The sequence below is a fragment of the Pristiophorus japonicus genome, chromosome 1, assembly GCF_044704955.1.
Source record: "Pristiophorus japonicus isolate sPriJap1 chromosome 1, sPriJap1.hap1, whole genome shotgun sequence".
Taxonomy (NCBI): domain Eukaryota; kingdom Metazoa; phylum Chordata; class Chondrichthyes; family Pristiophoridae; genus Pristiophorus; species Pristiophorus japonicus.
This window is the reverse complement of record NC_091977.1, coordinates 222,192,518-222,217,572: the sequence shown is the minus strand read 5'-3', so window position 1 is coordinate 222,217,572 and position 25,055 is coordinate 222,192,518. Positions and strand designations below refer to the sequence as shown.

General features: G+C 44.4%; 2 protein-coding genes across 3 annotated transcripts in view; one reads left to right on the top strand and one right to left on the bottom strand.

Annotated features, from left to right (window-relative positions):
* The window catches only part of ift74 (intraflagellar transport 74), a 176,758-nt gene that overhangs the window by 35,075 nt on the left and 116,628 nt on the right, over positions 1-25,055 (top strand). The gene's annotated exons all lie outside the window — the stretch shown is intronic.
* Positions 1,742-20,601, bottom strand: LOC139261217 (leucine-rich repeat-containing protein 19-like). The gene is made up of 5 exons (XM_070877059.1): positions 20,514-20,601; positions 14,708-14,813; positions 7,521-7,887; positions 5,631-5,867; positions 1,742-2,088 (listed from the first exon to the last, which is right to left on the bottom strand). Exons 2-5 carry the CDS (start codon positions 14,798-14,800, stop codon positions 1,742-1,744), a joined length of 1,044 nt encoding a protein of 347 aa, XP_070733160.1. The 5' UTR covers positions 14,801-14,813; positions 20,514-20,601.

Below are 25,055 nucleotides of genomic sequence, written 5' to 3'. Positions count from 1 at the left end.
AGAAAGTTAAGGGATGTGCTGATGGGACTGGACAGGTTAGATGAAGGTTCCCGATGAAGTCCAGAACCAGAGGACATAGTCTTAGGATAAGGGGTAGGCCATTTAGTACTGACATGAGGAGAAACTTCTTCACTCAGCGAGTTGTTAACCTGTGGAATTCCCTGCCGCAGTGAGTTGTTGATGTCAGTTCACTGGATATATTCAAGAGGAAGTTAGATATGGCACTTACGGTTAAGGGGATCAAGGGGTATGGGGAGAAAGCAGGAAAGAGGTACTGAAGGAATGATCAGCCATGATCTTATTGAACGGTGGTGCAGGCTCGAAGGGCCGAATGGCCTACTTCTGCATCTATTTTCTATGTTTCTAAGCTCTTCAAAAATGATTAAAAGTTATGATAAGGTAAATAGCAATAGCGTATTTCTACTGGTCAGTTAGAAAGCAACAAATAGGCACAAATTTAAAATAGTCAGAAGAACTAAAGGATGTTGCAACAAAAAAAAATTATTTACAAGGGAGGGGGCTGAAATTGCCCTTGGCGGGAAATTGGGGAGGGCACTTCGATTTATCCGAAGATTTGCTGCTTGGCAGGAGTCGGAGGGAAGAGCCGGAAAGTTTGTCTCTCCAACTCTGACACCGCCTTCCAGCATTTTGGGGCGGGTTCGGGTCGGGAGCGGGGCAGTGATGACATCAGCGCAATGCAGACGAGCCACGTCACAATGTCTCTTTCCTCCCCCCCTCCCCCTTCACTTAAAGGGGAGAGACGCTGCAAGGTCTACGTGGAGCCCATTGGGCCACCAGGGAGGGTTTTGGCCAGCCTGTTGGTGGCCTGGCCGAACCAGCAGCCACCATTGTCGGAACGACGCAGCAGTCAGCCGTCAATGAAAACAAAATGGCAGCTGCGGCAATGCACCCTCTCCTTTAAGGGCGGCTGTACTGCCCAGCCTCTGGCGGCTTCCTGCCGCACAAAGCTGTTGGGGACACCGACCGGCGGCGGCCACGCTCCCGCTGGGCAATTTCCAGGGGTCAGCGGGCCTTAGAGGCGGTAACGGACCTTAAAGAAGGGGGCAATTCCCCCCCACCCCCCTCCACGAGGTGGTTAGAATGTGGAACTCGGGTACAAACTGTTGTTGAACCAGGGTCTATAACCCTTTTGAAAGGAAATTAGACAATTGCTTAAAAAAGGGGACTATTAAAGGGTTCGCGGAGTGATCAGAAGAACATTGGCAAAGACTGTCACAGGCCGAAACAGGATCCAAATTATTGTAGTTTTTGGTACAGTATTTCCATATTGTAGTCGACCATACCCAATGCCATTCAACAATTTTTTTTCTGTTATGCCTCCTATGTTTATTATTAACGATAATAATTGTAGATCAACAGACACGTAATCATTTTAGGAAAAATGGCAATGACGTACTTTTGAATTATTGATATATTCTCTTGACAGTTATATCACATTATTTTTTAGACTCTATACTGAGTTTCTGAATTTTGGATTCCAATGCCTTTGTATAATTTGAGTGTGAATTTTAGGAGATTCTTCTTCCTGGTACAAAATGAGTCTGTGTTGTGGGGAGGGGATGTACAATACATTTCAAAGTTATCAGACTGTAGTAGTGGTAGCTTGTGGTTGTGTTATTAAAAATGTGATTGGTTTAACTTATCACATATCCTGCAGAGCCGGTCAGATGGATCAGGTAACCTTACTTGAACAAATCTAGATCCGTAAACATTTCCTGTTTTATTCATCCTCACAATTGTTGAATCCTACAGCATCTATATAGCCATCTTCAATATAGCCATCATCATCTTCAGATAAGTTGTGAGTGGTTGTCCACATTTCAGTTTGTTGGTGACTGCTTTCAATCTTTCTTAATGTATGTGGGATACCATTGATGTGTGTCTCAGTGGACGTATTTTCCATGAAAAGCTCTGGTTCTTCCTGCAGCCGATGATGGTGATAGGCAACAAGGCAGTTGTACCATTTGATGCATTTTACAAATAGGACAAGTATCGAAGATATACAAATTGAGATTGCCATGACACCGACCACGAATTTCCAGGATTTCCCAACTTTTGATTGACCACCTAATATATAAAAAAGAAAGTGAATATTATATACAAACATCAAGTATAAATACTCCTTTATTTTTGCAAGATGTCATCAACTTAACAAATGTTAGATTTTAAACAGACTAAGGTGGCAAAATTGCCCTTTTTTATAGCCCTGTTAGCGCCTCCGGGGGGACACTAACATTTTTCGCTCGAGGGAAATTGCCCAGGTGTTTGCGGAGGTGCTGCCACAGCACCATGGTTTGCACCCCGGGCTGGCGCGCAACCGCGATGATGTTATTACCATACACGGTGACCCCTCACCATCCCGCACCGACCCCTTAACGCCCCGCGATGGAAAATATGCCCACAGCTAGCGGACATCAGCTCTTGGGGCGCTCCTTAATGGGGAGGGCACCAGCGACCTGGACCGCCATCTTTTTTTGTCTGTTGGCTCTCTGGTCGGCTCACCGATGGCAGTCCTAGCATGGCCCGGGCCACCATCATGCAGCCCGACACTCTGTTTTGGGTGTCGGGTTGCAGGCCCGGTCGCACGCTATCCTGGTGGCCTAATGGAGGCCATCAGAGGGCTTGCAGAATGTGCAGTGGACTTCGCCTTTAATCGAAGGGGAGTGGCTTTGAAGCGCATCAGCGCTATGCGGAACAACTGCGTAGCACTTCCTCTCTCGCTCCAGGTACCGCCCTCAAAGAAAGTGGAGCGCGCGAGATTGTGCTCCTTTTCCTTTGAGGGGCAATAAGGACAATTCCACGGCCGGGGCGGGACCTCTGAACTGGGCGCAGAATGTCTCAGTGAGAGCAATCAGTAACTTTGGGAAATTAAAGAGATGTTGACATGGTATAGTCTCATGGCAATTTTAACAATTTGGTTATCATATGGTCATCATATGATGGTGTGGTATCACAAACTATTTTTTGGGGCACTTTTTCCCTTTTAGTTTTCTCCCTTCCTGAAAACACAGAATCCTGCTCAGGTATAATTTCACAGGTGTCTTCCAGTAACTTGTTTGGTCATATTTCATGTGTGTGCCTTGGCTCTATGTAGTGTGCCTTGCTACTAGACTTGCAGTTGCAACACAACTGAGTTCAATCGTGTGCTTACTCAATTTCCAAACATGCACATTATAAGCAGTGATGATTAGCTAGTGGCTCTGGCTATTATTTTTCTTGCCTCTCTAAGTAAAGGACTCTCAGGCCAATTGTAGCAACCCTATATCCACCCCAGATGCGATCAGCTAACTCAACATAGACTGGGAATCAAATTTGGGTCTGTATAGCTCGGCTTACTGTATAAACCCGCTAGATCATTGGGAAACCTGCTGCAAGTAATTTTTAATCCTGATTATTGTGGAGTTTCTTTGGAGAAAAACATGAAGTTTCTCTTTTTTTTAAGTTGCTTCGTCAGTTGCAGCTGCGAGGACAGGTGAGAAAGGTGCTCAGGCCTCCGCCAACGTTGCTCTGAATTGACTACACAATGACAACTCTACTCCATGGTGTTATGTCTGTAATGCACTTATGAATGACTCCACGAGGCAATGTGTTGTACTCAAACTGTAGTGATCTTGATCCTTTATTCGTAGCTCCAGAGTGAGGCACAATGATGGTAGGCAGCCTTTTATACTGGGCCCTGCACACCTATGTAGGTGACCCTCAGGTCTACCACTGCAGTGCCCTCTAGTGGACAGCCTCTGCCACAGGGGCAGGAAAACCCGGTCTCCACCAGTTGCACCCTTCAGTGGAGCAAGCATAGTATATACACAGTGTAAACCTTATTGATCGTACATCAGGTAACAAGTCTCCATCTTATGCAACTATACAGTGACTACACTGGGAGTATATCTATAGTCTGCATATATAACATCACTCTCCCCCAAGTTCTTTGTGCTGATTACCTTTGCACTATGTGCTCTGGCTTAGCTCTCCCCAGACTTAAGTGCCAATAACCCTTGCACCTTGGCTGTGCTTTGGCTTGGCTCTCTCCCTGTTAACCCCAAGTCCCTTTGCCACAACGTTGGGTAGCGGGTACCAGTTTAGATGGTTTGATAATGCAGTGGAGGTTCCAGTGGGTTCTGGATGTGATTCATGTGTGTGTCCATGGCTGCATACATCCATTTCCGCCCCCCCCCCCCCCATCAAAAGCGAGATCATGCAGCAGGCCCTTTAGATTAACATATAGGATCAGACACAGTGCAATTACAAAGAAAGGAAGTTACAGTTTGTATTGTGACATCTTGGTTCAGTGACTTACATTCGTTACGTTTTGCGGTCGTGCGCCAGGATTGGGTAGATTGCAGTCATGGTTCAGTCATGGTGCATACTGAGAGAGCAGTACAGGTATGCGAGGATGCAGGTTCCAGAGCAAACCGGATGGGGTCCTAGTCGTCTGATGGCGGCACTATGTCCCCGCTAGCTGGGTGGGCTTGGTTCGCTCACCTAGAGCGGACACAGGGCCTTTGCCGTTGCCTAGTGGTGGGCAGAGCCACTCAGGTCTGCAGTGAATGTAGAATCTGTGCCTGAAGATGCTCTGTTTTGGTTTTAGTTGGTCACAAATTAGTTCAGTCAGCTCATCGTATGTCTTATTCTTAGCCTTCGTGGGTGCCAGCAAGTCCCTGACGAGGCGGTAGACCTTGGGGTCCACAACTGGTCAGCAGTATAGCCTTGCGCTTCTCCGCCAATGTGTCCGTCTCCCCTGCCAAGTTGTTTGCCACAAAATATTGCTCGAGCCTTTCCGTGAAGGCATCCCAATCATCACCCTCTGCAAAGTCTTTTAGTGTGCCAAAAGTAGCCATAATCGCTTGAAAGTCCGTATTCTTGTCGCCAGTTGTTATGTCTGTAATGCACTTATGAATAACTCTACAAGGCAATGTGCTGTACTCAAACTGTAGTGACCTTGGTCCTTTATTCGTAACCCCAGAGTTAGGCACAAGCATGGTGGGCAGCCTGATTATTGTGGAGTTTCTTTGGAGAAAAACATGAAGTTTCTCTTTTTTTAAGTTGCTTCGTCAATTGCAGCTGCGAGGGCAGGTGAGAAAGGTGCTCAGGCCTCTGCCAACGTTGCTCTGAATTGCCTACACAATGACAACTCTACTCCATGGTGTTATGTCTGTAATGCACTTTTGAATGACTCCACGAGGCAATGTGTTGTACTCAAACTGTAGTTATCTTGATCCTTTATTCGTAGCTCCAGAGTGAGGCACAATGATGGTAGGCAGCCTTTTATACTGGGCCCTGCACACCTATGCAGGTGACCCTCAGGTCTCCCACTGCAGTACCCTCTGGTGGACAGCCTCTGCCACAGGGGCAGGAAACCCCGGTCTCCACCAGTTGCACCCTCTAGTGGTGCAAGAATAGTATATACACAGTGTAAACCTTATTGATAGTACATCTCCATCTTATGCAACTAAACAGTGACTACACAGAGAGTATATCTATAGTCTGCATATATAACACATGGTACAGCAAATGGACACTCTGTATCATGTCACTTTTTTATTGGCTTTCTGTGATTTCACTTTTTACTCGTAAGTAATGTGTACAATTGAAATTAAATGCTGTAGTACCTGAGCCATCTGTTTGATTGTTAGTGGTGTTTCGTGGAATCACTATAGAAGATTGCAATGCTGTACTGTGCATATTCTTGGATAGGTTTGTGTTAAAGGTGTTTTTGGTAGTAGCACTATCTTGAGTAGATGCTGAGGCAGAGTCTGAAAAACATCCATTTGGTTTGATGGGAGCTGTTTTGATGGTGCAGCATTGCATTTCTTCAGGGACTTCACATTTCGTGATGTTTGCATTACCTGTAGTTGAAATAAGATGTAACTTTCCAAATGTATAAAATTCTTGAGACTTCCTGTTTGTCACATCTGCTGCCTGTTGTCAAAACTTGGTAATGCTTTTGTGATGGCTAGGGGTAAAAAGTAGTAGCTATTCACAGTGGCAGAAGCTGAGTAGTGGTGTTCCACAAGGATTAGTGCAGGGACCACTGTTGTTCACAGTTTACATTAACAATTTAGACTTTGGAATCAAAAACACAATTTCTAAATTTGTGGATGGCACCAAAATGGGGGCAATAGTCAATACTGAGGAGGACTGCAACAAAGTACAGGAGGACATTAATAAACTTGCAGAATGAGCATATAATTGGCAAATGAAGTTCAACACTGATAAATGTGAGGTATTATATTTTGTTAGCAAGAATAGGGAGGTTACTTATTACTTGGAGGGTGCGAGTCTAGATGGGGTAGAGGAACAAAGGGATCTTGGAGTACAAATACACAAATCGCTAAAAGTTGCAACACAGGTTAGCGAGGCTGTAAAAAAAAAAAGCCAAACAAGCACTAGGGTTTATTTCTAGAGGTATAGAATTGAAAAGTAGGGAAGTTATGCTGAACCTGTATCGAACCTTGATTGGACCACACTTAGAGTGCTGTGTACAGTTTTGGTCGCCATTTTATAAAAAGGAAATAGAGGCACTGGAAAGGGTGCAGAGAAGATTTACAAGCATGATACCAGAAATGCGAGTGTATATATATCAAGAAAGGATAAACAGGCTGGGTCTCTTTTCTCTTGAAAAAAGAAGGCTGAGGGGTGACCTAATAGAGGTCTTTAAAATTCTGAAAGGATTTCATAGAATGGATACAGAGAGAATGTTTCCACTTGTGGGGAAGAGCATAACTAGAGGCCATCAATATAAGATATAGTCACCAAGAAATCTAATAGGGAATTCAAAAGAAACTTCTTTACCCAAAGAGTGCTGAGAATATGGAACTCACCAGCACAGGGAGTGGTTGAAGCGAATAGTATTGATGCATTTAAGGGAAGGCTAGACAAGCATACGTGGGAGAAAGGAATAGAGGGTTATGGGAATAGATCTAGATGAGGAAAGATGGAAGGAGGCTAGAGTGAAGCATAAATGCCGGCATGGATTGGTTGGGCCAAATGGCCTGTTTCTGTGCCGTATATCCTATGAGACATTGGAGCACCCAGACATAATGACTAAAAACAATTTGGGGAGGGGGTTAAATAGAAGTTAGTGTACCACCCAAGAAGACTATTTCATTTCAGAAAATCATCAGCAGTAACTTATCTTAATTCCTTACCTGTTAATTATCAGAAAATTCCCTAAATGAAATCATATGACCTGTAAGCTGCAGAGCAGAACTGAAATGCTCTTACCTCTAAACAATCAGAATGTAACAACGCTGTGTCCGCAAGCTGGAGGGAAAACTTATTAATTTTACATCAATATTTAAGTCTTAGTAGGTTCACTTCAGTAATTTAGAAAATCCAATTGACTGAAGTAATATTACTGACCATAACCTTTACAAAGAAATTGCTATGGCTGTCTGAGTGCAGCAGCCTTTCAGTTCCCTGCTGCGATTCATCATTCACAAATGCAGTAACTGCAAAACATTGTGCAAACCCATCATCAATTTGGGAGTGAAACTTACCTAGGTATACTTTTGACTCATTAAGCCACATCTGTAAACCTAGAAGGCCACAACTGCAGTTCCATTGATTTCCATATAGTGTTAAATGTGATAAATTCAATGGTTTCAGAACATCTCTGTCAACACTTGTAAGGCAGTTATTATGCAGTTCCAGTACAGCCAACTTTTTTAAATTAGTGAATGCTTCAGAAGGTAAATTGCATATGAGGTTGTATCCAAGGTACAGTTCTTTCAGTTGGGTTAAATTTGAAAGAATTTGAACATCATGGCAAGTTAAAGAAATACTGTTGTTAGCGAGGTTTAGCTGTGTTATGTTTGTGGGTAGATCATAGGGAATGAATGCAAGATTCTTTCCACTGTAGTCACACTGTAGGAAAACAAATAAAAAGTGATTCAGGTGATTTTTGACATTTAGCTAATAGAAATACCTTTTTTATGTTCATCAAACTTTGGAAATAATTCTTTTAAACAACAACAACTTGCATTTATATAGTGCCTTTAACGTGATAAAACCTCCCAAGATGCATTACAGGAGCATTATGAAGCAAAATTTGACACTGAGCCTCAAAAGGAGATATGACAGGTGGCCAAAAGCTTGGTCAGAGATAGGTTTTAAGGAGCATCTTAAAGGAGGATAGGGAGGTAGAGGTAGAGGTTTAGGGAGGGAATTCCAGGACTTAGGGCCTTGGCAGCTGAAGGCACGGAGTGATTAAAATCGGGGATGTGCAAGAGGCCAGAAGTAAAACATGTGAAATTGCTTGGGAGCAAAGGGGGAGTTGGGGAGTAGGATTTGTCATAGAAACAAAGAAAATAGGTGCAGGAATAGGCCATTCGGCCCTTCGAGCCTACACCACCATTCAATATGATCATGGCTGATTATGCATTTCAGTACCCCATTCCTGCTTTCTCTCCATATCCCTTGATCTCTTTAGCCGTAAGGGCCACATCTAACTCCCTTTTGAATATATCTCCCGAACTGGTCCCAACAACTTTCTTGTCAATTCTAAGTCACTTTTCTTTTCCTGAACTTCCCCATTAGGGAAATACAGCTTCAACACTTAGCTCTGTCAAAAACATTTTTTTTATGGGTTTATTGCGAATCACTGGTAACAAACTTAAGCCTAGAAATTGCTGATTTTGTGCTTTTTAGAAGTTAACTAGGTTACTAACATTTTGGGAAGAATTTACTCCTGTTTTCTTTACTTGTTCCTGAGATCTGGGCATCATTGGCAAGGCCAGTATTTATTGCCCATCCCTAATTGCCCTTGCGAAGGTAGTGATGAGCCGCCGCCTCGAACCACTGCAGTCCATGAGGTGAAGGTGCTCCCACAGTGCTGTTAGGGAGCGAGGGAGTTCCAGGATTTTTACCCAGTAACGATGAAGGATCGATTATATATTTCCAAGTCAGGATGGTGTGTGACTTGGAGCGGAACTTGCAAGTGATGGTGTTCCCATGCGTCTGCTGCCCTTGTCCTTTTATGTGGTAGAGGTCGTGGGATTGGGAGGTGCTGCTGAAGAAGCCTTGGTGTGTTGTTGCAGGGCATCTTGTAGATGGTACACACTGCAGCCATGGTGCACCTGTGGTGGAGTGAGTGAGTGTTTATGGGGTGGATGGGGTGCCAATCAAGTGGGCTGCTTTGTCCTGGATGGTGTTGAGTTTCTTGAATGTAGTTGGAGCTGCACTCATCCAGGCAAGTGGAGAGTATTCCATCACACTCCTGACTTGTGTGTTGTACGTGGTGGAAAGGCTTTGGGGAGTCAGGAGGGGACATATTCGCCACAGAATACCCAGCCTCTGACCTGCTCTTGCCGCCCCAGTATTTATGTGGCTAGTCCAGTTATATTTCTGGTCAATGGTGTCCCCAGGATGTTGGTGGAGGATTCGGCGATGGTAATGCTGTTGAATGTCAAGGGGCGATGGTTAGACTCTCTCTTGTTGGAGTCAGAGTCGCTGAGAGTTATTGAGCCCTGATCTGTGTGAGAACACCACCGCAGGTCAGGGCTATAAATAGAGCTGGCGTGCCGGGCCCTGGAACATCGTGGCCCGCCCCGACCTGTGTGTGAACACCACCGCAGGTCGGGGCTATAAATAGAGCTGGAGCGCCGCGCCCTGGAACATTGGCGGCGAAAGTGCGGTGAATGAGGGTATGGGGCCCAGAAGAGCAGAGGGCCCAGAGACAGCATGGGCCTGCCCACACTGCGATATGTGTGCGCACTAGGTCTGTGCAGCAGAGCAGGTCTCCAGTCGTCCTGGTTCAACCCTTGCCACTGGATAAAGGCCTAGCTCTGTCAAGCCCAATGGTCACCACACATTAAAAAAAAATCCATGCACATGCATCTTCCAGCCCCTCAATTGGAGTTCAGGACTGGAACATCAGGTCCTTCATTGAAACATCTGCGAACTCTTGTGGAAGCAAGTCATCCTCGTTCGAGGGACCGCCTATGATGATGATGATGATGATGATGGAGACAATCATTGCCTGGCACTTGTATGGCGAGTATGTTACTTGCCACTCATTAGCCCCAGCCTGAATGTCATCCAGGTCTTGCTGCAAGCAGGCATGGACTGCTTCATTATCTGAGGATTTGCGAATGGCATTGAACACTATGCAATCATCAGTGAACATCCACACTTCTAACCTAATGATGAAGTGAAGGTCATTGATGAAGTAGCTGATGATGGTTGGGCCTAGGACACTGCCCTGAGGAACACCTGCAGCGATGTCCTGGGGCTGAGGTGATTGGCCTTCAACAACGACAGCCATCTTCCCATGTGCTCGGTATGACTCCAGCCAGTGGAGAATTTTCCTCCTGATTCCTATTGGCTTCCATTTTACTAGGGTCCCTTGATGCAACACTCTTGTCAAATGATGCCTTGATGTCAAGTGCAGTCACTTTCACCTTATCTCTGGAATTTAACCCTGTTGTCCATGTTTGGGCCAAGGCACGAATGAGTGGAACCGAGTGATCCTGGCAGAACCCAGACTGAGCATCGGTGAACAGGTTATTTGTGAGTAAATGCCGCTTAATAGCACTGTTGACGATATCTTCCATTACCTTGCTGATGATTTAGAGCAGACCGATGGGGCAGTAATTGACCTGATTGGATTTGTTCTGCTTTTTGCGGACAGGACATACCTGGGCAGTTTTCCACATTGGTGGAAATACCAGTGTTGTAGCTGTACTGAAATAGCTTGGCTAGAGGCGCGGCTAGTTCGGGAGCACAAGTTTTCAGCACAACAGCCGGGATGTTGTCGAGGTCCATAGCCTTTGCTGTATCCAGTGCGTTCAGCCACTTCTTGATATCACGTGGCGTGAATCGAATTGGCTGAAGACTGGCTTCTGTGATGGTGGTGACCTCAGGAGGAGGTAGAGGGATCATCCACTCGGCACTTCTAACTGAAAATGGTTGCAAACGCTTCAGCTTTCGCATGCTGGGCTCCGCCATCACTGAGGTTGTGGATGCACATGGAGCCTCCTCCTTCCGTTAGTTATTTAATTGTCCACCACCATTCACAACTGGATGTGGAAGGACAGCAGAGCTTTGATCTGATCCATTGATTGTGGGATCGCTTAGCTCTGTTTATAGCATGCTGCTTCTGCTGTTTAGCATGCTTGTAGTCCTGTGTTGCAGCTTTCTCAGGCAGGCATCTCATTTTTAGGAACGCCTGGTGCTGCTACTGGCATGCTCTACACTCCTCATTGAACTGTTGGGTTGATTGTAATGGTAGAATGAGAGATATGCCAGGCCATGAGTTTACAGATCGTGATGGAATATAATTCTGCTACTGCTGATGGCCCACAGCGCCTCATGGATGCCCAGTTTTGAGCAGCCTAGATCTGTTCTGAATCTATCCCGTTTAGCACAGTAGAGTGTCCTCAGTGTGATGCCTGGACTTCGTCTCCACAATGACTGTGCGGTGGTTATTGCTACCAATACTGTCATGGACAGATGCATCTGTGACAGGTAGATTGGTGAAGACAAAGTCACGTGGGTTTTTTCCCTCGTGTTGGTTCTCTCAACACCTGCCGCAGGCTCAGTCTGGCAGCTATGTCCTTCAGAACTCGGCCAGCTTGGTCAGTAGTGGTGCTACCGAGCCACTCTTGGTGATGGACATTGAAGTCCGCCACCCAGAGTACATTGTGTGCCCTTGCTACCCTCAGTGCTTCTTTCAATATGGAGGAGTACTGCTTCATCAGCTAAGGGAGGGCGGTAGGTGGTAATCAGCAGAAGGTTTCCTTGAACATGTTTGACCTGATGCCATAAAACTTCATGGGGTCCGCAGTCAATGTTGAGGACTCCCAGGGTCACTCTGACTGTATACCACTGTGCCACCATCTCTGGTGGGTCTGTTCTGCCGGTGTGACAGGACATACCCAGGGATGGTGATGGAGGAATCTGGGATATTAGCTGAAAGGTATGATTCTGTGAATATGACTGCATGACTGTCAGATTGTTGGACTAGTCTGTAGGACAGCTGCCACAATTTTGGCACGTCCCCAGATGTTAGTGAGGAGGACTTTGCAGGGTTGAATGGGCTGGGTGTGCCTTTGTCATGTCCGAAGCCGGTGTCAAGGTCGATGCCAAGTGGTCCGACCGGTTTTTTTATTCTTATTTTTTTTGTAGCCGTTTGGTACAACAGAGTGGCTTGCTTGCCCATTTCAGAGGGCAGTTAAGAGTCAATTTTCCTGTTTTCAATCTGTGGACTATATATCCCTGAATAGCCAGCCAGTCAATGACAAATGAGAAGCATTAATTCTCTTAATTAGCTGCCAAATGCCAGTAGGAGTTTGTTGAGCACTTAAAATATATCTGGAAATGCACAGCCAAATGTTTGCTTAGCAAAATTGGGTGTTAGAGTGAAGAAATTCTATTTTAAAGGCCAAGGGCTGGATTTTTGGCAACCTTCCACCGTGTTTTTTGGTTGTATTTCGCTGTTTTGGGCGGAAAATGGTGCGGTGGGAAATTCCCTGAAGCCTTGTGCCGGCGGTTTTGAAATACCGCTGGTGAGCAGACCGCCGGCGTGCAAGACTGGAAAAAGTGCTTTCGCCCGATATTTGGCTCAGCAGTCACCCGTAGATGGGACCAGAAAAACCTGTCGGTGCAGCCCTTGGAATGACAGTAGGTATGAAACCCTGCAAAAAAGGTTAAAGTTTTTATTTAAAAATTCTTTTGCAACGATTCACTAGAAAATGGTCTTGTGAATGTTTTGTGTTTTTATTTTTTTGTTTTTTGGGGGGAAAATTTTTTTTTTTCCACCTCCCTAGGCCCAACTCGCAGTGGTATTGGTCTCGGCGAAAAGTTGCAGAAAATTTGCGGTTTTTCACCTTTTTTCCCGAATGTTCGACTCGATCTCATAGCGGAGTCATAGTGGGTTTTTTTCCGCCAAAAGAAATACAAGATCCAAAACGAATTTCTAGCCTCAAGAGTTGCAATGCCTAATACAAAGGACCATGGGAGTGGTCCTCCCCTCTATTCTCATTCATTGTCTTCTTTCCAAGAGCACCTGGTGCAGTAAGGAAGGAGGAGAGCAAAAGCAGTCAACAGGAGTCAGCCACTACAGTCTGATTCACATGCATGGCCCTTACAGCCCAAAGGTGCCAAGAATCCCAACTAAACTCTGCAGCACACTTCGTTCTTCCACAAGGAAATAATAAGGAATGCTGGCTAAGCATTACCAACCTAAAACAAAGCACAAACATCATGGAGCAGCATTGTGCCAACTCAAGCTGCCAACATTCATATGCTATAGAGTAGAAGAAATTAATGCACTAAACTTGATTTGTAAATTGTGCTAAATATTTATTTGTCATTAGTCACAATATAGCAGGAGTCCAGCATAAGAAAGCAGTTGATGTTATTTGAGAAACTGAGCATGAAAGTGCAATAAATGTCACTTGGCCTCTTTAAGAAATGGTTTGACTGTGGCATTCTTTGAATGGCACCGAGAATCAGTATCTGTTGCATGTCCTCCTTGCTGCATTGCTGGTATGGCTGTTAATTCCCAATTGACATATTTGCCCTTATTCCTGTCCACATTGAGATTTAAAAAAAATATCTTTCAGTTTGTAAAGGGCACAATGTTTTGCACAGCAGCCTGAATGGCAACATGGATCTATGGGAAAGCCAGCAGCTCTGTAACATTGTGTTGCCTCCCAGTGCTGCTGTTAGTCAGTGGCAAAAATAACTAAATAATTTGTCCTGCTGAATAATACATCTGTAGCCTTCTTCATACATCTATGGACAGCAAAGTAGCTAACACTGCAGATATCCTCAGTACTAACCCAGAAGGAACCTGATCCACAAAAATGAAGGGCAACACTGACTTTGACTACCACTGTCACTACTGAGCAGATATTGTGTGATGTGCAGAAGTCTTTCTGAAGGATATGGCACACTTTTGAATGTCTCGGCACCTTTGGCCACATTTCTAATGTCCTGTATCAGGTAGCTATGCCTGGTACAGAACACCTGACATCACAGCATGTCTTTTCCTGCTGTTGCTGGTCCTCTTCTGCCAACAGCAAGGCTAGTGGAGCACTGAATGCAGTTTCCATTATACACAAAAATCCAGAAAATGAAAAGAAACTTCGAACCGACTTGCGTTTAAATAAGGACTCCAGTTTTCCTACAGTAACCACTCCAGTAACACACATTTTGTTTGTACAAAATGAACATATCAAACAAGCAATACATTATTTCTGCACAACCAGGCGCTTTGGCCCTGAGTACCCAATCTCTTAACTTAATCGCACAAAAATCATTAAAATATAAAATTTAGATAGCTATCATTCAAGGTCTATTTACTGGTGCTAACAGGGTAAGCCATCTTTGGAGAATGATCAGAGACAGTTCTGAGCTGTAAGTAGAAATTAATCCTAACTGCTCAGATAAATAAATTAAGATTAGAGGACATCTGAATATATTTTTGTTAATCAGTTTATATCCATGTCGCATTCATAATGTCACCTACAAGAGGAATTCTACTCAAAATACTTGTTCTTAGATTACCTCTGACCGCCAAATTGAAAGCATAAAACATGGGGTGGTGGGGAGGGCAGGAATGCAGGAAGGATAACAGACACATCATTAAATGTACCAACATTTTAGGATGGCATGGCACTTCAAATAAATACAGGTCCCTTTTAAGGTATGTTGACATTATTCATTAAGTTACTGTACTTACAGTTGTGTCACTGAAACTGCAAGGAAATACGGCTAATGCAGCAGTTGTCAAAATAAAATTTCCAGTCCAAACTTTAAACCAGCAGGCTGTCATGATCTCAGCTTTGCTGCAACATAAATGTTTTTAATTACTTTCAGTTAACCAAGGGTTTGGATCTTTCTTACATCATTATGCTTTGAAAATTAATATCAAACAGTGCTTAAAGTGAAATTTACATAGAATATACTGCACAGAAACAGGCCATTCAACCCAACCAGTCCATGCCGGCATGGCGCTGTTATCCTGTTGTCGCGACCTTTATTATCCTTTTTTCACATGAGCTAAAAATTTTCTTCCAGTGATTAAATACAGCTGGTATTGGATGACATGTGTTTTAAATTATGTTTAAAACTTCTAAAAATCTTGTAATGGCAATTTGAGGATCCTGACTATTGCTACTCATATGTTTCCGCCCCTATCTACCACCAATGGGTTACCTTGTCTTAAAAATATATATAAAATAATGAATTTATGCCAGAAGTCTGGGAGAGCTCTTTAGAGCAAGCAGCAGAACAAGATAGACATATTTGACAAAGTACATCAACACAGTTCATGATTAGCGATATTAAATTAAAAATATTTTAAACAATTGCTTTTCCCTGTGGAATAAAGCATAAATGCAATACTGAATATCTAAAACTATTTGAAGAAACGGATTACAACTATAGTCAATTAAAGCATTTCACATGCCTCATGATATCTTGTTAAACTAGAATCTGATCTTCACGATGAGTGGAAGACAAATGAAAAGATTAAACTTTTTCGAGAGAAAACGAGAGGCAAAGAGAAAGAGCTGTAATGCATAAAGGAAACACTATTTTCCAAGAAACAATCAAAAACACCTTTTGTCCACAGGGAGACATTTTACAGACATATTGCGCTACAGATGCACATTGATCCCATCATTCCTATGGCATACACACTATTGTAATCTGTTACGTAAACATCTCCAGTGGGAATTCCAATGTTAAAAGGTCAACACATAACCTATCCTGGCACTAGGTGGGGATCTAATCGGAATTCCACTGTTAAATTTACAAAGCACACCTGTAATAATTACATGTCAAGCCACTAGGTGGCAGCATATTATCTTTTTCCCACAAATCATTCAAAATGTCTTCTGGAAAATTTCTCCTGTCTAAAATAAGGTATTAAACAATTTTTAAAATGGATTTCATAATTACATGATTAAATTTACCCTTTGAATTGTTTTTGTCTTAATAACCATAATTAAAATTTCACCGCCCTAAACTCTCAGAAGTCTGAGCTTTGGCTGGATATTATGCCTCGCAACAGCTGGATTTTTTAATCGTATCTGTACATTCTGAGCACGTACAGCTTGTGGAATTTCCCAGCGTGCAGTATATGTGCCAAAAGGGCTTGATGGGTGCGTCCTTTTATCCTTTGAGGATTTTTTTGTTTCTTCCAAAAGACTTGGAAAGCAACTGAGGTGTCAAGGGGAAGAAATTAGGATGGTTAGCCCAGCCCTAACGGAGCACTAAGCAACTCCCGCCCGAGCTCCGCACTGTCAGCGCCTACCGCGAACTTCAATGAAGGTTTTGCGGCAGTGCTGACAGTTTGCGCTGCACTTGCTAGCGCCGCCCACTCAATGACGTCACTAATTTCCACCCCTTAATTTTTTATATCAGCCAAATAATGGCAGTTGTATTAATAATTCTGGTTTTCTGGTAGGAACTCCAGACAGACAAACAATGCCAAGACATCACTGCCTGTTATAATGGCAGGAGGGTGCAATTACAGTGTGACAAGTTTACATAGGCAGTTTCCTTTTATAACTAGTGGACATAGGAATCTATAATGGAAAAAGTTGACAGGAAGTGCAGAAGACATGAGATTTTGTAATATGTTATAGATATAAAAGTTTAGAAGCTGCCTAAATGATGAATTTTTGCACATTTTATGAGGTAAGTTTTGTTTATGAAAATTTTATTCAAGACTATAATTCAGCAAATCACGATCAGAGCATTAAAGGCTATGGGGCTGAAATCGCCCCTTTGCGCAGGGCCAGTTAGCACTACTGGCTGGCGCTAATGGAATGCTAATTGGTTAGCGCGCAGGCGTGGCGGCCACATCGACCCACGCAGAATTGCCCCCAAGCCTCTGACGGCGAAAAATGGTTTGCGACACGACCCACGATTAGCCCACTGTCACGGCACAGCAAAGGTATCATCGCCATGCTCGCCGACCCCTTTACGCCTCTCGGGGGAAATTGCCCCGCGGGACGAGAGGGGCGAAGCCACCGACAGCACCTCAGTGTGAGAAACTGTGGTGGCTGTGGCGCCTCGGCTGCCTTGACTTTTCAGCCGACCCGACATTTGCGGCCGGGCCACCAACATGCAGCCGGCACCCCCTTCTGGGTGCCAGGTCGCTGGCCTGGCTGACACCCTCTCTGGTGGCCCAGTGGGCACGATTAAAGAGGCTGCCGAGTTCGCAGCGGCCCTCCCCTTTAAAAGAAGGGGAAGGACGTTGAGGTGTCAACGTGACGTGGCATGTCTGCACCCCACTGATGTCATCAGTGCGGCATTGATGTGCTGAGCGCGGCACTGAGCATCACGCCCCACAAAGCACTGAGGGAACGCACTGTGGGGCCATAATGGGACTAAAGGCGGACAAGCCCCCTGGAACTGATGGCTTACATCCTAGGGTCTTAAAAGAAGTGGCTGCAGAGATAGTGGATGGATTAGTTATAATCTACCAAAATTTCCTGGATTCTGGTGCGGTCCCAGTGGATTGGAAAACCGCAAATGTAACGCCTCTATTTAAAAAAAGGAGACAAAAAGCAGGAAACGATAGACCAGTTAGCCTAATGTCTCGTTGGGAAAATGATGGAGTCCAATATTAAGGAAGTAGTAGCGGGACATTTGGAAAAGTATTATTCAATCAAGCAGAGTCAGCATGGTTTTATGAAAGGGAAATCAAGTTTGGCAAATTTCCTGGAGTTCTTTGAAGATGTAACCAGCAGGGTGGATAAGGCGGAACCAGTGGATGTGGTATATTTGGATTTCCAGAAGGCATTCGATAAGGTGCCACATGAAAGGGTACTGCACAAGATAAAAGTTCACAGGGTTGGGGGTAACATGGATAGAGGATTGGCTGATAAATGGGTAATTTTCCAGTTGGCAAACAGTAACTAGTGGGATGCTGCAGAGTCCTCAACTATTTACAATCCATATTAATGATTTGGATGAAAGGACCGAGTGTAATGTAGCCAAGTTTGCTGATGATACAAAGATGGGTAGGAAAGCAAATTGTGAGGAGGACAAAAAAATCTGCAAAGGGATATAGACAGGCAAAAATTTGGCAGATGGAGTATAATGTGGGAAAATGTGAGGTTATCCACTTTAGCAGAAAAAATAGAAAAGCAAATTATTATTTAAATGGAGAAAAATTGCAAAGTGTTGCAGTGCAGAGGGACCTGGGGGTCCTTGTGCATGAAACACAAGAAGTTACTTGCTGTACCTGCATACTAACGGCTGTTAGACCCTGCCTTCCCCAATACTGTCAGATAGGAGGTGGGTGGGGTGGCTTGACCCATCCACCTCCACGGAGGTGTGTGGGGGGCCTGACCCATCCACCTCCATGGCACGAACCTGGTATTGCAGTACTTCCAGGAACGGTGCAGTGGCTCTGGGCCTTTTGGCTGGGAGCATTGGCGCAGAGTGATCCTTGATGTGTGCGGGGTGACCTCTGGCATTTGTGATTTGACAAGGAGTTGGAAAGATTGGCAACGAATTAATTTAAAAAAATATATACTGTCAGATCCCAGCAACGCTCCCTCCCCCCACCCCAAACTGCCAGAATCTGACCTCCCCATTGCTTCAAAATCCCAGTTGGACTTAGGACACCCTTCCCCAGACTTGCACTCACATCCACCCCCATCCCTCCAAATCACACCACCTACTCTGCGTGCTCTCAAATCTCTAGACCGCATTCCCAGTGATTACAAATCTCAGAACCATCCAGTTGCTCCCAAACCCTGAAATCTCCCTGTGCCCCAGGACCCCTCTCTGAATGATCCCAGGATTTGTGTCACTTTTCCAATGAGTACCCATACCTCCTGCCCATCAAAGACCCATCTGCAACAGAAACCCATTGTTCCAGTTCCCAAATACTCCAACACTTAGACCCCGATATTTACAGGGAGGTAAGGAGGGAGCTGGGAAAAACGGGTTTCCCTCGGGCCCTACCAAATTTAATGGTAGGACCTGATTACCATTTCTAAAAAAATGTTTGCAGCCGCAGCCAGCCACATTAAGAGGCTGTCGGGTGGGTAGGCCTGCGACACCAGGCTGCAGACAGGGAGTGGAGCGAAGAGGAGGGAGGGAGAGATCAGGGGTTGGTGGGGGGCGGGAGGGACACATTGATGGGGGGCAGGAGAGATCAGTGCTTCACTCGTTCGCTCAGGAGGTTAATGGGCTTGTTTGGGAGGGCGGGGGGGCCTCCTGCTGCTCCTGCTCCACAAGCAGCGCTGAAAAAAAAGCATTTGCCTGTTCCATGCAGCAGTCCTTGCCTCCCTTAAGCTGCAAAGGTTCCCGAAGCCCAGGAAGCCCAGCCAGCCAGCATTGAAGCTGGAACAAAGAAAAAATCTGAGGCACACTTATTTAAATGAGGAACCCACCACTTGGGAGCAGATTGGTTGGTTGCCTGCCCCTGTACCGCTTCTGTTAAGACCAAAAGAGGTGGGTTGGATTCGGGATTGTATATGGCATGCTTCCCACCCGACTCAAATCCACCCGTTTTTGGGGGGTAAAATTCCCCCTTAATTTCCAGTTTGGCCACACGCTGGAATTCCCTTTTCAAGTGCTGTCAAATCATGTAAACACAAATCTCCCCCTCTCTTCTCCCAGACACAGGCACCCAAAGCTCCTACAACACATAATCCCTAATCCCAATGCTCCTAGACCTGACCTCCCCTGTACTACCACATCCCATGACTGCCTTCCCAGTTCCCACACTTGAGCAGTATCCTTCTAGAACGATCATAATCTAAAATCCCCATCCCAGTACATCTACTTGCTACTCCCAGGCCACTGAACCTCATCCTTCCCACTATACCCATACCCTACTATTGCTGTCCCAATGCTTCCACACCCCAACACCCCTCCTCCAACATTCTCATAGCCTGTCACCTCCCCCATTTCTCCTAAATCCCAGCACCCCAATATCGTCTTCCTGCCTCCCAAACTCCAGGACTCTGATGTCCAATAACTGTCATCTCTCTTGTACTATACTTTGAGAATTCCCCCTAATGCTTTAGGAACACCCAATGCTCCCAGGAACAAGTCGGGCAGATTTTCCTTTGCCATACCTACTCCCCAGTGCTGTGAGACTTCAGGACCGTCTTTGCCAGTTCTGCCAGATTCTGTGATCCCACTTCCCAGTGGTGCCAAACTTCTGATACTACCTAATCCAGTTCTGCTAACCCCAGGGTTACACCAGCATTGCTGCCAAAGCCCAGGCCTCCCCAAACCTATGGCATGCCCCCACCTACAAGCACAAATTAGACAAATGGATTCAAGCTCACATGTTATGGTCCAACTTTGCAATATTAATTTATACTCTTGTGATCTGGTTTGGTCGCCACTGCTCACGACCAAATAAGCGACCTGTTTCTGTTGCAGATTTGTACATGAAAATACAATTTCAGTCTGTTCTTAAGTTCTCCTGTCCTTGTTTTTTAATGTCATTGTTAACCTGTGTAAAAAAAAAAGGCACTATAGTGTCTTTAGCATTTTTTTTTTCTTACCAATTTTCTCTGCCAGTATTCTCTCTCCTTTCGTGAAGATGTTGACTCCTTGCTGGGGTACTAGCCACTCTCTGATATTGCCACCACGTGTCACCCTTGACTGTGAGTAGGCTATTCAACTCTGGGTGCAGAAAATGGAGAGTGTCACAGCTGAGCCCGATCTGGTCCTTACCTGACCTTCAGACATACAGACTTAAGGCAGACATGGCTGGATAGTGATAGAGAGAGGGAACCTCAACAGTACCCTCGGGTGAGATCAGCTAATTCAGTACAGATTAGAAATTGCACTTGGCACCTTCCTGGCCTCTATAGCTCTGTTACTTGTTGAGCCATTAACGGAGTTCTTCATCATTTTCAAAACTGAAATCATAGAAAGTAAGGAGATCCAATTCCTTAACAACTGTTCTCGTAATACGATACTGGAAGATGTGGCTTCATTCCTCTAAAAATGATCATCCAGTGCTTTTCTGTCTTAATTAGCAAACCAGGTTTCCTTGTTCATACACTGTGATGACTTTTGTCTTAAAACTAAGGTTGCATGTGAATTAGACTTCAAGCTAAACATTAACTAAAATGCATTACTACAGTATATTATTTGCCATGGGGCTATATTCAATTTGTTGAAATGTTACATTTGAAAGTATATTTTCCAGAATTATGTCCTATCTAATGCAAGTATTGGCACAACCTCCATTTTTAAATATTAGTGTATTTAAATGTTGCTCTCGTCCTTCATGTAATCTTTAATTCTCTCCTTTGAGTCCAAAGGTTGTAGGTTCAAGTCCCACTCCAGAGACTTGAACACAAAAATCTAGGCTGACACTTCAGTGCAGTACTGAGGGAGTGCTGCACTGACGGAGGTGCTGTCTTTCAGATGAGAAGTTAAACTGAGGCCCCGTCTGCCTTCTCAAGTGACATAAAAGATCCCATGACACTATTTCGAAGAAGTGCAGAGGAGTTATCCCTGGTGTCCTAAACAATATTTATCCCTCAATCAACATCACTTTAAAAAAAAAGATTATCTGGTCATTATCTCATTGCTATTTATGGGAGCTTGCTATGTGGAAATTGATTGTCGCGTTTCCTACATTGCAACACTGACTATACTTCAAAAAGTACTTTATTGGCTGTAAAGCGCTTTGGGACGTTCTGTGGCCGCGAAATGCTTTCTAGATGGTAGCCATTTAGGAATCATATGATGTGGTTTGCAAGTTTTAAAATAAAACTGTATTCTGATACTCCAGACTAACTTCCATTGATAGCTGCCATTAGAATAATTTAAATTGACTGATTCTAATAAATATAACCTGTTGCATTAGTGCTGAGTAAATGTTTCCCTTCTGTGGTAAAAGGTAGCTGCTTTCAGTTTGTAGAATTTGTTTTCCTTTAACATACTGCAACCAATAATGCTTATTCATGTCTGAACAACTTCAGCTATATTATCTCTGAATAGTCGAAGTTACATTACAACATTGCAGAATCTGGGTGATAAAATGAGTTTCACCCGGGAGATCAAATTAAGCTCAGGTGATGGAATGAAAGCCTCCTCTCTCCTGGCCATGAGATTGGACGTCTCGACACAGTTGCTAATGGGCTTGGTCCACTGCACAGAGCTGCTCACAACTTGTAACTAAACTGACAAATGTTTTTAGATAGACCGGTGGTTTGGAAAAATCCATTTTATTTCAGTACAATGGAAGAGATAACAGAGAATAGACAATAGTAATGCAATAGATGTAATTTATCTAGATTTTCAAAAGGCCTTTGATAAGGTACCCCATAATAGACTAATGAACAAGGTCAGAGAATGCGGAGTCGGAACAAGTAGCAGAATGGATAGCTAGCTGGCTTCTAGACAGAAAGCAGAGAGAAGGGTAAAATTGTTAATATAAACCGTGAACAGCAGTGGTCTCAGCACTGATCACAGTGGCAGAAAGTGGGTAGTGGTGTTCTACAAGGATCAGTGCTGAGACCACTGCTGTTCACGGTTTATATTAACAATTTAGACTTTGGAATCAAAAACACAATTTCTAAATTTGCAGATGACACCAAATTGGGAGGGATAGTCAATACTGAAGACGACTGCAACAAATTACAGGAGGACATTAATAAACTACAGAATAAGCATATAATTGACAAATGAAGTTCAACACTGATAAATGTGAGGTATTACACTTTGGTAGGAAGAATAAAGAGGTCACTTATTACTAGGAGGATGCGAGTCGAGGTGGGGTAGGAGTTGCACCACAGGTTAGCAAGGCCATATTAAAGCAAAGCAAGCACTAGAATTTATTTCTAGAGGTATAGAATTGAAAAGTAGGGAAGTTATGCTAAACCTGTATCGAACTTTGGTTAGACCACACTTACTGCGTACAGTTCTGGTTGCCATATTATAAAAATAATATAGAGGCATTAGAGGTGCAGAGAAGATTTACAAGGATGATACCAGATATGAGAGAGTATATATATCAGGAAAGGATGAACAGGCTGGGTCTCCTTTCTCTAGAAAGATTTTGATAGAGTGGATACAGAAAGAATGTTTCCACTTGTGGGGAAGAGCAAATCTAGAGGCCATCAATATAAGATAGTCACCAAGGAATCCAATAGGGAATTCAGAAGAAACTTCTTCACCCAAAGACTGGTGAGAATGTGGAACTCGCTACCACAGGGAGTGGTTGAAGCGAATAGTATAGATGCATTTAAGGGGAGGCTAGACAAGCATATGAGGGAGAAGGGAACAGAGGGTTATGCTGATAGATTTAGATGAGGAAAGACAGGAAAATGCTCGCGTGGAGCATAAACGTCGGCATGGACTAGTTGGGCTGAATGGCCTGTTTCTATGCCGTGTATCCTATGTAATCCTATGATGTGGATTGTAGTAAGTTGTATCATTGATGCAGAGTAGAGGAAACCTGTGCCAGTTTTCTGCGGGTGCTGGACTGGCGCAATACATCCAAAGTATGAGTGGACCAAGTCATTAACACGGCCCGGTCATAACCCCCGGCACAGACACAACCCCAAACAGGGATGTGTGCTGAAAATCAGTGCCAGAAATAAGAGAAAGTTTGCCCGTCAAGTGGGTAATTTGAAAGAGAGAAGTAGATAGACTGGGAAGAGATCCCTCTTTTGTTGGCACATGTGCTCGGGGTTAACTAAAAATAGCATTATCTGCATAGTTGTAGATATCCACAAACATGACTATCTCATTTTCACAATATGAAAGAAATGGAAATATATTTTAAAACCCAAATAAAATCTACAAAGGAGTGCAATTTTTGTTATTTTATTTTTCCAACCTGGTGACCATTTGAATAATAAAGTCAAGGGGCTGGACTTTCGGCTGATTTGCGCCCCGTTTAGCGCCTTGGCGGGGCGTAAAAATTATTTTTTGGGGGCGTGAAATGAGGCGCACAAGATTTTGCGCCTGGGCGGAACTTTCATCAATGGTTTTGCGGCGGCGCTAAAACTTACAGCCCCGCCGCTGTTTTGACCGTTTGGATGACATAAATCATCATGCATCAGCCCTGGGCGGAACTTTTGAGCATTTCGCCCGATTTAACATCCACCCGAGAACCCGCCCAGAAAAAACAGACGGACCCAGGGTGCACCAGGCACTAACAGCGTCATGTTGAAGGCGGAGGAGAAAGTCGCAGCTGTGCGTGATTAAAAGGATTGGGAGAAGAACGCTGCGTTACTGCATTCATTTGATTGTGAAGTTTATGTGAGTTTCTAGTTTGTTTTATAAAGGACATTTTAAAAATTGGGGGCCATGCTAAGTCGAGAGCCAATAATCCTGGATGCTATATTCATACGGCTTCAAGCTGGAAGAAGGCTTATTGTTGATCATTTGCAACGTAATTGAAGAGGTTGCAGACATATGGGGAGCAGGCCTTACCCCCCACGAGTTTACAGGGAACAGCGCTCATACCTGAGACTGCGGCATAGTGCGTTAGAAGGCTACACTTCCAAAAAGAGGTGGTCACAGAGATATGTCAGCTCATAGACAGACAGACCTACAGCCTACCAGCGGCAGCAGGACTGCACTGCCCATCGAGGTGAAGGTGACTGTGGCACTTGCCTTCTATGCCTCCGGCTCTTTTCAGGCATTAGCGGGGGACATAGGCTCCATTTCGCAGCACGCTACACATTGCCGCATTCGCCAGGTGACTTATGCACTGTATGCATGCAGAATGGATTTAATAAACTTCGCAATGACCAGGGAGACCCAAAATGTGAGGGCTATAGGTTTTGGACGATTTGTTGGCTTCCCCAAGATTCAAGGTGCCCTTGACTGTACGCACATCGCCCTGCGAGGACTTTACAGAATGTAGAGGTTTTTCGAATCCGAAAGGGCTTCCACTCCATGAACATACAGATCGTCTGCGACCATACTCATGCGCATCAAAGCTGTCAATGCCCACTATCCAGGGGGCGTTCATGATGCTTTCATCTTGCGTGAGAGCAGTGTCTCACGCATGTTCCAGCGTCAGCCGCAAGGTTAGAGCTAGATGCTTGGGGACAAAGGTTATGGTCTCGTCACCT